The sequence below is a fragment of the Hydra vulgaris genome, chromosome 10 (genome assembly GCF_038396675.1).
Source record: "Hydra vulgaris chromosome 10, alternate assembly HydraT2T_AEP".
Taxonomy (NCBI): domain Eukaryota; kingdom Metazoa; phylum Cnidaria; class Hydrozoa; order Anthoathecata; family Hydridae; genus Hydra; species Hydra vulgaris.
Window position 1 is genome coordinate 30056694 of NC_088929.1, and position 18210 is coordinate 30074903.

Here is an 18210-nt window from a genome sequence, read left to right on the forward strand (position 1 = left end):
AAAGTTGGTTTATTTTTAAATGGATTTAGTGGAATTAAGGTTTGGTTTTATACCATTTATACCAAAGGCAACCTAAGATCTTAAACCTTACAATAACTTTGTTTTTTTTAATCAAAAACTTATGTGTTACAAATCGTTGTGCAGAAAGAAATATCGAAATAATCCAGCAATTTGTTGGCTCATCTCAAAATGAAGAACAAAATACCCTATTAGTAGTCAGACAACATCGCAAATAATATCTATAAATATTTCACAGAAAAAATTAAGCCATCATTAATAAATATATATTAAATTAGGGAAATGTTTTTATGTAGTAATTAAAATAATTAAAATAATTTGTAATTAAATAAAATTGTCACCCATTGTTGTCACAAATTGTCACTATAAAATGCACATATTCGGTATGTATTTGTAAGGCGTTTAAGATAACTAAAAAAATATAACAGTTTTAAACATACTAGTTTTTAATAATAAAAATACATATTTTATGTTTTTAATTATTAGAAACACATGCTTTAAGTTATAAAATAAAAACGAATTATGTTTCAAACTTCTATGAAACAGTTTTCGATTGTTTCGATTTCGAATTACATTTCGATAAAATACAATTTTTATTAATAACAAAATATAAAAAAAATAAAAATAATAATAAAGTTCATTTTAATTGTTCGTTATTTTACGCGCTTAAGCCAAGAATAGCCAAACTAAAAATAAGAGGGCCATCCATAAAAAAGCTCTTGATAGAAACTGTTCGTCTTGTTGTTGGACAGTTGTTCCCTCGCCTAAAAAGAAGCGAGCTTTTATTGACATTGCATACAATTTATGAAAATTAAATTTTGGAATGAATAAAAAAAATACTGTCTAAAAAGAATTGAGAATATTTAAAATAAAAGTAAAAATAATATCTCACCTGAATTTCTTGACCCAAAGGTCTATAAAATAAAACATGCCACAGTACACATTTTAAATATTAACAAATTTTCAGTCTTGTTTTAACAATCTCAGCATTAATTATAATATTAAGGCTCAGCTCTGTTAGCCCAGTCATAATTTAACAGTTTCAATAATAAAGTCAAAAAAATTTAAATAACAGCTGTTAATCTTGCTAACCCAGTTCACTATTTTAATAGTTATTAATAATATTAATTTAAATATTAAATTCAAATAAAAATATATTATAATAACAATTTTCAGCATTGTTAAACCAATTAACTATTAAACAACCTTGAAAGCTCATTTAACTTGTAAATCAATTTTCAAAACTGCTATAGCTTGAAAAATTTTTTAAAAATAAATTGATATGTATAGTTCAAACAACTCTTGCGGTAGCTATTTAAATGGCAAAATATTTACTTCTCAAAACGCCAACAAACTGTAAGCAAAAGGATTTAAGTCATTAAACGGACTATTTTTTAAAAAAAATTTAAATTATTTTTGTATACATCTCTATAAAAGTCGCTAATTACTTTTGGATAGTTTATAATATTATGGGTTGTTAATAACAGTACTTTCTAAAACTGTGTACATATTATTGAAACATGAGTTAGGGCGCAATATGCGTACGCTGCGCCTGAACTTATATTTCAATATTAAATACTTTAAAAGGTTTGAAAAGTTCTCATTAAAGATAAAACACTTCCAAGCAGTTATTACACCCTGTTAAAATCACAATCAACCTTATATGAACGGACCAAAAAAATGCATTTATTCAAGCTTTATCTATAAAGCTTGAATAAATATAACCTTTATACATACTAAGAGTATGTATAAAGGTTATATGCTATATAACCTTTCAAACATACTAAGAGGCGTTTTTTAAGTTTTTAAATTTTGTCGAAGCAAAATTTAAACAACCCCATCAAAAAAACTAATTCCATTAACAATTGTAAAATATCAAAGGATTTAGAGTGCTATGCAGTATAAGAATAGTGGTCAGGTTAATGCTTCTGGTGTGCATTGTTAATGTTTTGCAAGTAATAATTAAGTAGATTGCACCTAAAGTATATAGTTATGCAGTTGTTTCATTCGGTTCAATAAACTAAGAGTTATGACAAAGGCCTACTTTAGGCAGTAGCAAATGCAGGATTTAATGTTTTAATAATGACACTTTCAGGCATTGTAAAAACAACAAATTTAAGTATGTTCGTGTTTATGTCAAATAAGAATATTTGCAGTGATTGGAGCCTGGGAATGTGATGGTAATAAGTTTACAAAATACTTTAATGTACTATCTTATACTGAATTCAAATTCATCGATTTTTAATTTCATTTAATAATCTTTTAGTTTGACAAAGTTTTGATTCTGTGTTTTCCACTCTCCTCAAAATAAGGGGGTGGTGAATTTTTCATAATCACAAGTTTTGAACACTTAATGAATATTAAATGAAATTTAAAACCTGTTGACGAATTCAAATTGAGTATAATATAGTTAGAATATTTTATAATTTAATCACCCTCACATTTGGGATTGGAGCTTCAAACTTTTTGGAATACTTTTTTTCCCAAGCTCCAATCGCAGCAATTTTCTACAAAACATTTTTATTTGACATAAACATGAACATACTTAATTTTGGAGTTTTCACAATGCCAGAAAATATCATTATTAAAACATTAAATCCTGTGTCTGCTACGGTTTCACTTGGCCATTGTCACAACTCTGAGTTTATTAAACCAAACTAGTGTCACGTCTCTTACAAACCAGTGTCACGCCTCTTAAAAATATTTGTGATCTTTTAAGTAATTTTTCAATCATCAAATCACTTGTAAAGTTCACATATCATATAGTATTGTTAGACTAACTTAAACACTTTTACTTTATCAGTGCTTCAAAACAAACTTTGCGTTAAACTTAATAAAAACTAATTAAAATAATCCAGGATTCACATAAAACTTACTTATAAGTGAAATTTTTGAAGACCTTTTCAAGATCTATTAGACACCATGGGTTTTAGGTTTAAATCAAGTTACATTAATTTGTTAATGTGATAAAACTAGAAAATCATTAGACCTATAAAACTAATTTGTTTTAAAAGAAGTGAAAAAAAAATTTGTATAGATATTAAACAATAATGACACACAATGAAAAACAGTATAATGAAACAATTTGTCAATAAACTTACTCCTGAAAAAAATGTGAATGGAAATGCACCAATACCAAATGAAAATTGCAAGCCACCACCATTATGTGCATTAAAACCACCGAAGTTAGTGAAATTGTTGAATGGCTGATTGAAAAAGTAAATTACGCTTATGATACCAGAATATCAATAAGTAATAACATATTAAAAACTGTTAAAATAATTTAAAAAGTTTAAAAAAAAAAAAAACATGAAAATTTAACTTGACTTTTTAGCTTCAATACTTACATTGTAGCTGTTTTCAGGTTCAGTTCTTTGCCCTTGCGGACGAGGGGGTAGCTTTTCACTATAAAAATATACAAATATTATCCTCAACAAAGTTAAAATAGAAAACATTTTTCTCTTTCAATTTTTTTTTCAAACTCTTCATTTCAACTCCTCACTTCAAGCCTGCAAGCAACTACTATTAAAGTTGGGAGTTACTGGAAGAGAAAAGATGAAGTTTATATAGCAAGACAACGATTAACAGACGACTTAAAAGATTGCAAATTATATGAATCAAGAAGAAGGGAGCAAATTCCAAAGAAACGATGTTTGAAGAAAAATACCAGACAAATAAGAATTTTTGGAGCACTTAGTAACAGCCACATAAAAGGATGAGACTTAATTGAATGACGAGTAACACAAGAATAAATCTTAGTAGATGGCATAAGAGACACTAGCTCTGTAGAGCAGTGCTCAGTATTTATAGAAAAGAGAAAGAGTAGCAACATTATAACAATGTGACAATGGTTAAAGGTTGGTTTATGCTTACAATGCGTTTTTGCACTTTGCCTAAAAGAGAAAGGGCGTAATTCAAAGATCCGCTCCAGATATAACAACAATATTCCATACAAGGGCGGATTTGAGATCTATAGAGATAAAGAATAGAATCTGGAGTAAGAAATTGACAAGCTGGATAAAGAGATGCTTAGTTGAAATCATTTATGTTAAGGTTAAGGTTAATCTTAGCATTAACCTTAACCTTAACATAAATGATTTCAACATGCCATGTTAAGTTCTGGGGTTTGTCATTTTCAACAGCATCAAAATAACATATATGAATTATAAAAGAATTCTAAAATACCTGTAAACATAAAAAAATTGAAGATTTACTAATAAAAAAATGATTTGATAAATATTGTATTTATCAAAATAATTACTCTCTACTCTAATATATACTCTGCTTTGTTACATTGAGCAAGTTTAATGACAAATATAACATTAACGTCATTATAGATCTTCTTTATACATAGATCTGCTCAATCCATAACCTTCAGCAAATTTATGTACCGATTCTCTGCATACTTTATTTCTTTATATTACCTATAAATAGTTTGTACCTTTTTTTTTATTACAATTCTCTAATACAATAGAATAGATAACCGATAAATAGTAAACAATTGAATAGATAACCAATAAAAAGTAACAAAATTGTATACATAATCAGTCATTGAAATTTTTTTTTGCAGAATAAAAAAAAATCAATTTTAATAGCTTACCGAGGATCAGTTTGGCTAGGATTGTCTTTACCATAGATAGGAATTACCTTGTCTTTACTAATAGCAGCTTTGCATACAGGGCACATTGGGCGAGCAGGACGTGTTTCTATCCACTTTATAACAAAAATTGTAAACTCAAAAATAATTACTGTTAGCATATTTTTTGATTGCCATAATAGAACACTATTGAATAATAGAAACTAATAGAAAAAACAAATTAAAGTAAGTCGAAGAAAGGTTATCTAGAAAACTATGAGATAACTTGACTTGAGTACATTAACATTCAACGAGTAAAGATCTGCACTGACTTTCAAGCGAAAGTAAAATTAAAAGTGAAGGTCATAAAGCACATATGCAAAAAACGTCAACCATTTCTTAATCTTGTTTTCATAGTATGTGAACCTCTCATATACTCCCTTTTTTAAATATATTTTTATAAACTTTATTACAAGATTATACATGGAAATAAATATTTTCACTAGATTATGAATATAAATATATTCTTTTACGAAATTATATATGAAAATATTTAAAAAGTTTAAACAAGACTTTTTTTAAATTTTGACCTAAATATTATTGTAAATTTTATACCTAAAACCATTACCTACATTTGTGTGTATTTTTTCAAATATCCATCTCATTTTGATTGCATATGTACTTTATTGACAACCATAATTGTCATCTGGTAATATATATATATATATATATATATATATATATATATATATATATATATATATATATATATATATATACATATATATATAAATTACTACTCTATTTAAAATAAAAATGATGTAATAGAGTTCAAAACGCTTGTGTTTAACATCAAGTCTATTACTGGAGTTCAAAATCTTTGTGTTTAACATCAAGTCTGTTAATAGAGTTCATAATGTTTGTGTTTAACATTAAGTCTATTAATAGTGTTCATGTTTGTGTTTAACATCAAGTCTATTAATAGTGTTCCTGTTTGTGTTTAATATCAAATCTTATAATAGAGCAGGGGTTTGCCCTCCGGTTTTTTTTGCAGTCGCCCTGCCAGCGACTGAAATAGTTTATATTTCTTACTTGAGTCATGCGCTATGATAATCATCAGTCCGGTATAATAATTTTTCTTGGTATTTTTTATCTGAGGTGAAAATACTCAAGAAAAAAAATTAAAACATCTGACTACTAAAATACGACTAATAAGAAACAGTTTAATTAAAAGTAAATTAATGAAGAAAAAAAAGGGGGAAATTTTATATTATTCTCTCTCAATCTTCAATTAAATTTAGTTGAAAACTAAGTTGAATATTTAAAACATGTTTTTGTTGTAATTCATTATACTAAGGCATTGTCCATAAAATAAGCAACAATAAATTTCACTAATAAACAAAAAAAAAAGATCATAAGTTTTTTCTCACACAGCTTTAAGTTTAATAAAAAATCAAAACACCTCATAAAGTTAATGATGCTAATAAAGTTAAATGAAAATCGCCGCATAAATGAGCTTAAGATTACTTACTTTTTTGAAATAAGTTTAGTGTTGCATATAAGTGTAGTGCATATAAGTGTTGTGTTGCACAATTTATGGACTTATGAATTTAATTTTAGACGATCTCTTAGACTTTCTTATTTAAAAAAAAAAAAAGAAAGTCTAAGGGATCGTCTAAAATTAAAAATGTATAATGTTTGTGTTAATTTACTCTCATTAACATATTCAAACTAAGATAATAAATAAATAATGTACTTACTCTGTGCAAACATGGCCAACTAAAAAAAAAAAATACTTTAGATATAACAAGTAAAGAGTAAGATAATAAAACTTATATATACTTTAGATATAACATATCTTTATAACTTAAAAACTATTTATTGGACCTTGTTGGATTTAAATAACTGTTATAAAAAATGAATGAAAAAGATATGTATGTATGTATAAATATAAATTGTAAGTAAATTTAAATTTCATATTAAAATAGGAAAACAACATTTGAACTATAATAGTTGCTTAGAAACTGTATCGTTGAATGGCTGCAACTTCTGCAAAATTTCAGAAATAATTCTTTTTTTTAATTTTATTTGTTACTAAATATGCAACTTGTACATTTGGGCAATTATTTTTCCATGAGCTAATCATAATATTTATTTTATATTTGCTTTCAATTTTAACAACAACTCTGCCTGCTAATTTTGGACCATGACACATGGTTTTACTTCAGGGATTTTACTCAAGAGCAAACTCTATGAATGTCCAGATTAACTTATTTTTATGCCAAATTTATTTGATGAATTTTGCAGCAAAATATTTTCACTTTTTAGATCATCATCTGATGAACTGATAAATATGACAATATGTTTGAAAAATAACAGGTTTAACAAAAAGAATCTGTTATTCAGTTTGTTACAGAATATTTAAATCGGGTAAATTTAGACAGAAAACATTATGACTAAATAAAAATTTGCTAGTGCAACACATAAAATGACCTAATGTTGAGGCAACCACATATAGCAGTGACAAACCCTCCAAGTCCTTTCCAAAATGATTTACTTAATGATCAAGGTTCAATTTTTATATCTTGACTAAAAGAGATAAAATAGATGTGCTACACCAGATTAGGCACTTGATTTTGTTCATTATTACTATTGTTATAATTATTCCACAAAAAATTTTTCTTCTAATAAAGCTGGTATAATATGCACAGGTCTTTTCAAATATCAATCACTGTGATCGATATTTGAAAAGACCGTTGAGATGATGAAAAATAGTCAGAAGAAATATTTGAGTCTGAGATTAATATTGATAGTAATATAAAATATATATAGATTATATAAAATTATGGATTAAACTTTTTTTCTTTACGAAAATTACATGGATTTTTCGAAATGTGAAATAAGCATTTTCAGCAGTAAAACTTGGTTAATAAAAATATCTTTGTTTCAATTACAGTCTTCCTTTGAGGCATAGCATTTGTTGGGCAATTTACTGAAGAGTACACTAAATTTAAAATTAAAAACATTAATTGTATGGGCATAAAAAAAGAAAAGTAGAAATCTATTTTTAGTTATTAGAAACTATCCCAGTTAAAACTATATAGGATGATTCCTATATACAGCAAAACTTTGACCTTGATTACCTGTTTATTAGGACAGTAAAAATCTAAAAACTTTTTGTTTTTTAATCAGTTTATTTAGCTCATCAAAACACCTTTCTTAAAATTCAGCAACTAAATATGTATAAAAACCATCTTTTTTTGAAAACTTTTTTAGCAATAGATGCCGGCCTTATATACAACAAGGTTACACACAATATTAACTTGAAACTGTATGTTACACTTTAGAATCAAAGTATGAGTATAATAAACACAATAATTTATATGAAAAATATATTTTGTAAATTATTAGCATCAATTACTTTTCTACAGTGTCTAGAAAAGAAAAATCCATACTTATTATAACTTCAAATCAAAACAAGGATCTGAAAATAATAATTCAACTTGATGTTGAAATAAATTATAACAAAAACGCTAACATTAGTAATAAATTCATCATAAGTACTTTCTTTCTTCTTTTTTTTTTTTTTTTTTTTTTTACATAAAAAGATAGAGTTCAAGTAATAAAAATATTATATTTAACATAATTTTAAAAAAATTAAATGTAATTAATTGATTTTTAAACAAGTCAAAATGGCTAAAACAGAGTTCCCACTATTAAAACTAGGACTAAAATGAAGGATTTTAAGGAGATTTGGTCGCAAATGACAATTTTTTGAAGGAAAAAGTAAAGAGAATTAAGGAGAAAACATATATATATATATATATATATATATATATATATATATATATATATATATATATATATATATATATATATATATATATATATATTAAGGCGGGTCATACTTTTTTTTTTTTGCGGCTATAGCATAAAAAGTTGTTCTATTGGTCCAAAATCTAGGGACCATAAGATTTTTTAAATTTTAAGCTCAGTAAGTACTTGCAACTTGTAGTTGAAAATGTGGAAATAATGTGAAAACGTATATCAATTTTATAAAGGCATATTCTTATTAGTGTTCACTGCGTTTAGTTTATATTACATTCGCTGGTACATGAAATGAGATTAGATAAGTCTAAGTAACCATAAATTAATCATACATTACCTTAACTCAACCAAAAGTAATCCTAGCATATCGTAAATTTACCCTCATCAAACCCTGTATTACAGTAATATATGTGTTTAACATGTTCTGTTTTATATTTTAGATTGTTTAAAAAAAGTGGTAATTGATTCTTGCTACAACAGGGTTTATTTCAATCAGTTGTTTATAATCAATCTTTTCTAATTGTTATATGATATTGTTTGGACAAGTTGGTTTCCATTGTATTGAGTATTAATAAATGGCGTCCGTCAGCACAAGACTTGGGACTAAACACTCAGTTCTGGGGCAGCCTGCAGTTATAAAAAAAATCAACTTCCTACATCTAGTAATGTTTACAGACTGTATGACTACTACTTAAAGCACAATAAATATGATTGTATGCAGAAGAGAGTGACAGCTGTTGCACATGAAGTTGTAAGTATCTACAACACTGCGAGTATCCCAGTAATTGACACAAAGAGTGTAGTCAATCGTATAAAGAAATTGATTGATAAAGTTAAGGGTCTTGCTAAATATCCCAGTTCTAAGAAGACATCCATCAACTACCAAGACTGTTTGAAATCATTACAAACTGTATTTGATATATGTACTTGTAAATGTGTTGACAGCGGTATACAAGAGAATTCACAATGTATTTGTCCACTGTCGCATAAAATACCTCCAACAGAATGGTCTTTCTGGTTGGACCAAAAAACTGAAAGGAAAATGTATATAGGTGCTATAGATATAAAAGCTACAGGTATGTTGCAGAAGAAAGAAATGAGAGCAGTCAAACGTTTAAAATTTGAGCGCAATCAGAAAATAAAATGAGACAAAAATAAATTATATCTACAACAACATGAGTGATGATGCTGATGATGATGGTGGTGAGGACGTAGAACTTCAACTAAACATGGGTGATGAAGTTCTTGATTATGAAATTTCCAGTGGTAAATCTGATGATGGTCTTGCAGCACCCAGAAACATGAAACAATATCCGGAGTTGTGCAAAGCTTTGGACAGATGCAAGATTAGTAACAGAGAAGCTTGTCTTGTAGTGAATGCAGTGCTAAAAGATATGAAGCTATTGTCGGCAGAAACTGCAATAGATCCTGCAAAACTTAGACGTCAGAGAGGTCTTTGGCGGCAGAAACAAGTTTCTAAGCATGCTGCCGAGATGCAAGAACTAATTTGTATTGGATTTGATGGGAAGAAAGACTTAACTTTTGTTGAGAAGTCTGGTATACGTAGAAGCATAAAGGAAGAACATTATGTTATTGTATCATTTCCAAACAATAACTACATTGATCATGTAATGCCAGAAACAGGTAAAGCAGTTGACGTTGCAAATGAGATATTATCGATAATTGCAAATACAAATTCAGCAAGTACGCTACTACCAGTTGTTTGTGACGGTACAGTAACCAATACAGGCAAAAGAAATGCTGTGATTCGAAAATTAGAGAAAGGCGTTGCAAAACCACTGCAATAGCTTGTTTGCCTGTTACATGCTAATGAACTACCATTTTCGGAAATACATTTCTGCTATTGATGGAGGATGTACAAGAGGTCCTAGTAGTTCCAGTGGTGTAATTATGAGTGCGCTAGACTTTGACCCCAAGGATTTACCAATTTCAAAGTTTAAGCTATGTTAGGAAAAGTGGTTGAGATTAATGATGAGGTTAAGAACAGTCTAAGTACAGATCAAATATATCTTCTTAGAGCATGCTTAGCAGTGCAGCAAGGTTATTCAAATAGTGATGAAATTAGGTCTTTACAGAACGCAATGCCAGGAAATTTAAACCATGCTAGATGGCTGACAAAAGCCAACAGAATTTTGAGATTGTATATGTTAAAAGAAGTCTGTTCCCCATCACTATACAAAATTGTACGCTTTATAGTAAATGTTTACGCTCCTTCATGGTTCAATATCAAGAGTCATCCTTCTTGCGCTGATGGTGCAAAGAACTTTTTTTACTTGCTGAAGCAGTGTCATGAGCTTGGAGCAGAAGATTGGAAAATATTAAAGCCTGTGTTGCAGAACAACAACTACTTTGCCCACTCCGAAAACATTCTTCTTTCTGGTGTTTGTGACAATGATGATTCTGTGCGACATTTCTGTTGTGAAAAAATAATTAATTTGAGAAGTACTTCGTGTAGTTCTTCTGTGCGTGTTTTTGATAAGTCAAGTATCAAGCTAAACGCCAATGCTTTGACTTACGTTGATATGATTGACTGGACTACAGCTAACCTCACACCACCACCGTTGCTAGCAGCTATTGAAAGTGAAAAACTTCAACACTGTCAGTTTGATTTCATTTTTGGTATACCCTGTCACTCTCAGGCAGTTGAGCGTGCTATCCAAGATATCTCTGCAGGAAGCTCAACCGTTTTTGGGCATGAATCGCGACATGGAATGATTTTACAGTGTACTGCATCAAGAACAGAACTACCTAGTGTTAGCTGTAAATCAGACTTTTTGTAAATTACGTTTGATTATATTGCTTCATTGAACTAATAATATCCAGAACTTCACCATTTAAGTGAATTTTATGTTTCGACGTCGATAACACCCCCTTATCGTTGACAGGGCCGCAATTAAGGGGGTGCATCTTTTTTTTTAACTTTTTTTTATAGTAAGCAAAAAATGCTTATAAAACCCCCAAAAAAATACTTTTTTGCGCTAGCCATGGATATGGCCTCTGTATCATATTAAGTGCTTGATGAATTTCTTATATTTTCAGCTATAAGCCATTAAAGGGTAAATCTTTGCGGTAAAGTTGCAAGTACAAGACACCTGTTGTTTTAAATGTTTTTGGCCTTTTTACAATAAGTAGCACCTAGAGCAACTTTTTAGACCATAGCCAGGTTAGCAACTCTAAAAAAAAAAAGTATGACCCGCCCTAATATATATATAGAACTCTTATATGATGTTCGAAAGTTTTTTCCATATTTTGTTGACAAAAAGTAAAAATTTTTTTTTTTACTAATTGATAGACTGCCTGCCCCAACCAAACTCTCAGTCAATGTAACAGCACTCCCTTGCGGGTCAGGCTAAAAGATAGTAGATGTAGCAGCACTCCGCGCATGATTTACAGTAAAAAAAATAATAAAAACATTTTATTAAAAAAATTAAAAATAAAAACATTTTATTAAAAAAATTAAAAATAAAAACATTGCTTATATTGTTAAAAACATTCAGAATGTTTTTAAAAACATTCTGGTGAATTAAATTTGCGTTTTTGTGGTTTTTTTAAAAAACGATTAATTTGTAATTAAATTAATGGTTTTAACTTTCTGACAACACGCAAATGTTGGACGAAAGTCTAAAGTAATTAAAAGTGACGTATGTGTTGGCGTAAGAATCATTTTTTTCCTTCCGTACTTCCCAAATGCAACAATCTATAGAACTATATATATATATATATATATATATATATATATATATATATATATATATATATATATATATATATATATATATATATATATATATATATATATATATATATATATATATATATATATATATATATATATATATATATATATATATATATATATATATATATATATATATATATATATATATATATATATATATATATATATATATATTTATATATATATATATATATATATATATATATATATATATATATATATATATATATATATATATAGTTGCATTTGGGAGTACGAAAGAAAAAAAATGATTTTTTTGTCAACAAATACATCACTTTTAATTACCTTTGACTTTCGTCCAACATTTGCGTGTTGTCAGAAAATTAAAACCATTAATTTAATTACAAATTAATTGTTTTTTAAAAAAACCGCAAAAATGCAAATTTAATTGACCAGAATGTTTTTAAAAATATTCTGAATGTTTTTAATAACATAAACCATGTTTTTATTTTTATTTTTTTTAATATGTTTTTATTATTATTTTTTTAATAAAATGTTTTATTTTTATTTTTTTTAATAAAACGTTTTTATTTTTATTTATTTTTTACTGTAAACCATGCACGGAGTGTTGCTACATCGACTATCTTATAGCCTGACTCGCAATGGAGTGCTGCTACATCGACTATCTTTTAGCCTGACTCGCAAGGGAGCGCTGCTACATCGACTGAGGGTTTGGTTGAGGTAGGCAGCCTATCAAGTAATAAAAAAAATTCTGGTCTTGCATTTTAATTTTTACTTTTTGTCAACAAAATACGGAAAAACTTTCTGAGAACCAGTTAGGAGTTTTTCGCAAGCAGCTCTTTTTAATGCATTAGATTATGATGTATCAGCTTTAATGTCATCTAAATAGAAAAAGAATCATTAAATAATGACATTACATTTAGTGATATAAACTAAAAAAACACTTATATTTACGGCATAAACCTTAGGCTATTCTTTTTTTAGCACGGAATCCAATTTCATCAGATGACTTCTTTAAATTCTCAATTATAGATAATGTCTGTCAAATTTAAGTATTGACAATTTCAATACCTTCCATAACTTTTCTTTTTGCTTCCATTTTCACTGTTTTTTCTACAGACAGGGCTTTTGAACATTGAACATCAAAATATTTCTTTCTTGCTTGTTTGCAGTAATCTAATTAATTTTTTGTTATTTCAATTTCGTGAGCCATGAACCCATGAAATGTGAGGTAATCTTGGATTGAACATAAAGAGATTATAGTGTCTGGGGAAATATTGTCATCGATCAGACTTTTGTTGCTGCTAAAACCACGTTCAACTCGAACTTATCCATGCGATAAAATGAGGACAATTTTGAAAATGTGCTAAAGATTTGCATACATCTTTAAATCAGCGTATTTCCACAAAAAGTAGTCCAAACAATCCTTATCTTTATCAAAAGTCAAAAATACTTCTTTGTTATCAACGACCACACTTTTACAGAACCTGGAATACTCTTTCTTAGCTAAATCAACAACAGAAGTTCTAATTTTTTTGAAAGTAACAAGCTTCATCAACAGTTTGTCAAAAAAATAATCACACTTTTCTGTGATAATTAACCATAAATGATGGGGAAATACACACCAGACAACAAGCAACCAGTGAAGGCAAAGGGCTTTTCTATAATATGAGTGCACATTGAGACAAGAAAATCACATATTTCCTTTTTGAACTTGTCAATTTGAACATCAGTAATCTTTCTCTTACTCTTGAGTTGCTGAAGATAATACTTCAATGAAAAACGAACATCAATCTTGCTGGTTGAAAGCCGGTTTGCGCAATTAAACAAATCTATTTTTAACAAAAATATTGTAGTTTTGTCATTTAAAAGAAACATCTAATCGAATGAACTTTGCATAAAAGTTGCGTAGTAGTTCTTCAAGTGCCACCACCAGAAAAGGAGTCATTGGTTTATCCGTTTGAAAAGAAACTAGAAGAAAAAAAAATAGCAAGATTGAAAATAACATTTTGTGATTTTTTCTCAAAATTTTAAAAATAATATGAAAAGAATATCTCAGAATATTTCTATATTTTTGCAATAAAACAAAATATATTACATTAAAAGCAATAAAATTGCATCTGGATTAAATATTACCTACCAAGGAATGAATTTAGATTGCCACTAATTTCTTCAAAAAACTTCAACTTTAAAGGAACTAAAACTTTATTTGTTCGAGCACTTAAATGTTCAAAGTTAGTGTTTTGCCCTGATTTACCAAGTCCAGGTTGCTTACTCTTTGGTAAATTTATTGCTTTCTTGGCAACACTTTGATTTTCAGCCCGTTGAGTGCCACAAAATATGTAAGGAAAATCTGAACTTGTTGTCTCAGCTATTCTTTCATAATCACTTCCTCTTGATGGACTTTAATGAAATATTTGGTACATTGAAGACATTAACTTCTTTAAGTTCCAATCTGAAGCTTTAGCAGCAGTTTGTAAGGTTTGATCCATTTAGCACCAGTTTGTAAGGTTTGATCCACCAGTTTGATCCATTGATAGTATGTAAATCACAGACAATATCAATGAGTGTACTTAATTCATTGTTATGACATTCTTTGTTGAGCATTTCCAAAAACAGTTTATTTACATTAGGGCCATCCATAGGAACCTGAAGCATTTTTTCAGCATTCAAACTAGTCATGCAGGATTTAAACATATTTAGAATATCTGGGGCTGCAGCTTTTCCCATGAACTCTGAAGTATAATATCTTGTACAAAAAGTATTCCTCTCTTCATTCCAATAGCACACATGTAAGTCCATTTGACCTTTCTTTACAACTTTATTGTAAGACTCATCAAAAAGACATACAAAGTTATCCAGCAGGTTAAGATCTTTTATTAGAATTTTTTTTAAATAAAGGGCAAAACAATGAGTTTCAATACAGCCAGATTTTGTTTGACCACATGAAAAGTCGCTGGCAATTTTGCTATCTGGAAACATCAAAGCAAATTGTTTAGACTTATTCTCACTTGATCTGATATATCAAGATCAAGTGAGAATAAGTCTAAACAATTAAAAGAGTATTTGCTTTGAACAATATTTAAACACCAAATTAATTCTGCTTTCAAAACTGCTTCCTTCTGAAGCATATCTGAAATAATACATTGCATTGATGAGGTAGGCTTCTATGGTACTGATTGCAAATTTTCTTTGAAACAAAACAACATAACCCTCTTTAAGCAATTGCTATATGTGCTTTGCTCCTTTTGCATGTACATCAAGAGCCTTTATACCCATGCCTGCTAATGAAAATGACTTATAACAAACTTTGCATCTTGCAAGGCTGAGATTTTTATCTTTCTGAAATCAAGAAGTGTAAATATCATTATTTAACCAAATATTCCGGAAATTACTTTTATATTTAGGCATCTAAAGGTAATAAGTGAAAAACATAAAACAATCTTTTTAATATGAAGTTTGTTTAATATCTTGCTAATAGTTTTTTCCCTAAAGTATATATATTTCGCTGTAATTAAGTATACATATATATATATATATATATATATATATATATATATATATATATATATATATATATATATATATACATATATATATCTATATACATATATATATATATATATATATATATATATATATATATATATATATAAGGAATATTTACATATATATATATATATATTTATATATATATAGATATATATATATATTAGGGTGTCCCAAAAAACAACATTTAAAAAAAATATATGCAGAGACCCCATTAATGTGTTCTATCTAATACAAAAACACTAGATTTAAAATTTTTTTAAATAAAAAATATTTTAAGGGGTCCCTCAAGACCCTCGAATATTTAATGGGTCCCTAATATTTTCAAAAAAAAATTTTTTCAAAAATATGTCATCCTGGTACTCAAATGAAGCGAAATTATATAAAAATTTCAAAAATAATATAGATTTCAAATATAGAATTGTTATTTTAGGTATTATTACATGAAAAATTCCTTTTTTTTAACAAAAAACAAAAAAATGCATTTTTTATGTATTTTTATGACAATTTTGATAAATAAGTTAAAAATTTTCCAAATTAAATATTATTTTTGAAGTTTTTATATAATTTAGCTTCATTTGAGTACCAGGTTGACATACTTTTAAAAAACTTTTTTTTTGAAAAAATTAGGGACCCATTAAATATTCGAGGGTCTTGAGGGACCCCTTAAAATATTTTTTATTCAAAAAAATTTTAAATCTAGTGTTTTTGTATTAGATAGAACACATTAAGGGGGTCTCTGCATATATTTTTCGAAAATGTTGTTTTTTGGGACACCCTAATATATATATATATATATATATATATATATATATATATATATATATATATTTATATATATATATATATATATATATATATATATATATATATATATATAAATATATATATATATATATATATATATATATATACATATATATATATATATATATATATATATATATATATATATATATATATATATATATATATATATATATATATACATATATACATATATACATATATATATATATATATATATATATATATATATATATATAAATATAAATATATATATATAAATATATATATTATATATATATATATAAATATATATTATATATATATATATATATATATATATATATATATATATATATATATATATATATATATATATAGCATGGCGTTCACTTGCAAAGAAAACAAAATAAAATTATTTAAAGAAAGTGAAAGTTAAATACAAAAAGCCAAAAAAAAACCATTAAAAAACTTACTCTAATACTCGGAGGGCTGATATATGATATACATACATATATATATATATGTATGTATGTATGTATATATATATATATATATATATATATATATATATATATATATATATATATATATATATAAACAAAAGTATAGGATTTTAACTCATCAAAGAAGTAACTATATGCTTCTCTATACATAAGCATAATCCATTTGCTTTAATAAAATTTCGTAGATGATAAAAAAAAAAAAAGAAAGTTAGGAGAAATTAAGGAGAGCAGTCAAATTTTAACTTTTTATAAGGTTATTTAAGGACTTTTAGGGAGTTTTTTTTTTTTTTTTTAATGTTATTTAAGGTTTTTAAGGAAGAGTGGGAACCCTGTAAAAGAGTATAATGGTAGAAAAGTAAATTAGCATCAAGTATAAAATAGTTTCAATGGTACTAAACAATAATAACAGATGATAAATTTAGTTTTTTAACTTAATTATAAATAAACAAAACAAAATAATTTATGAATGTCAAAACAGAACAATAATTATTGAAATAAAAACTTACCAAAATAAATGTCCGCACATGCTAACAACAGGCTCTTGAGCAATATCAAGACATATATTGCACTCAAAGCTAGAGTTATCTTTTCTTTCATCTTCAGTTTTACAGTTTTTTGTACCTTCTGCTTCAGTTCTTGTGGAACCCATTTTATTTATTCATTCAAATGTATACAAAATTACTTAGTATGGCTGCATGAAATTTAAATAATATTTAAAATCATATTTTTAAAACACATAAAAATTGGGATATTGGGATAATGAAGATATTAAAGTGAATCTTTTTAAAACGTAGTTTAACGTTTACTCGTATAATAAATCGTATAATAAATGTTTACAAAAATTTAGTTTAATATTACGTCAAAACAAGAAGCTATGATAACGACCGTAATTTGAACGGTAGTTAAAAAAAAAACATAGTTCTCGAGAGAAATCGTTTTTTCAATACAATATTTCTTATTTTCCTATTGGTAGACACGCCTGGTTACATATATGGTGTTTTATTGCCACCCTAATCCATTTGTGAAGAGCAATAAGTTTTAGATAAAAACAACAAAAATGCTATTTTAAATTAAATAAAAGTTAATTAACAAGCTTCAAATTCATGATTCAAAAATTTGGGGCATTTAAATAGAATTACCATGAACTGTTTATGACCCTTTATTTATGAACAGGGAGAGATTTTTTTCATTCCGTGCTTAGAGAT

The 18210-nt window shown here is 27.0% G+C and overlaps 1 protein-coding gene across 1 annotated transcript; it reads right to left on the reverse strand.

The window, feature by feature from the left end:
* Nucleotides 1–551: 551 nt before the first annotated feature.
* Nucleotides 552–17729, reverse strand: LOC100203035 (E3 ubiquitin-protein ligase RNF185). The gene is made up of 7 exons (XM_065807746.1): nt 17512–17729; nt 6355–6373; nt 4619–4731; nt 3366–3423; nt 3120–3224; nt 911–932; nt 552–782 (listed from the first exon to the last, which is right to left on the reverse strand). Exons 1-7 carry the CDS (start codon nt 17652–17654, stop codon nt 685–687), a joined length of 558 nt encoding a protein of 185 aa, XP_065663818.1. The 5' UTR covers nt 17655–17729; the 3' UTR covers nt 552–684.
* Between the last annotated feature and the right edge of the window lie 481 nt (nt 17730–18210).

Bases quoted from the DNA above. Each gene is read 5' to 3' on its own strand.
- LOC100203035 (XM_065807746.1), bottom strand. From the start codon at position 17,654: ATGGGTTCCACAAGAACTGAAGCAGAAGGTACAAAAAACTGTAAAACT. The intron at 3,424-4,618 runs GTAAGCTATTAA...ATATTTTTATAG, and splicing joins CCTAGCCAAACTGATCCTCG to TGAAAAGCTACCCCCTCGTC. The intron at 933-3,119 runs GTAAGTTTATTG...TTTATTTTATAG, and splicing joins CATTCACATTTTTTTCAGGA to ACCTTTGGGTCAAGAAATTC.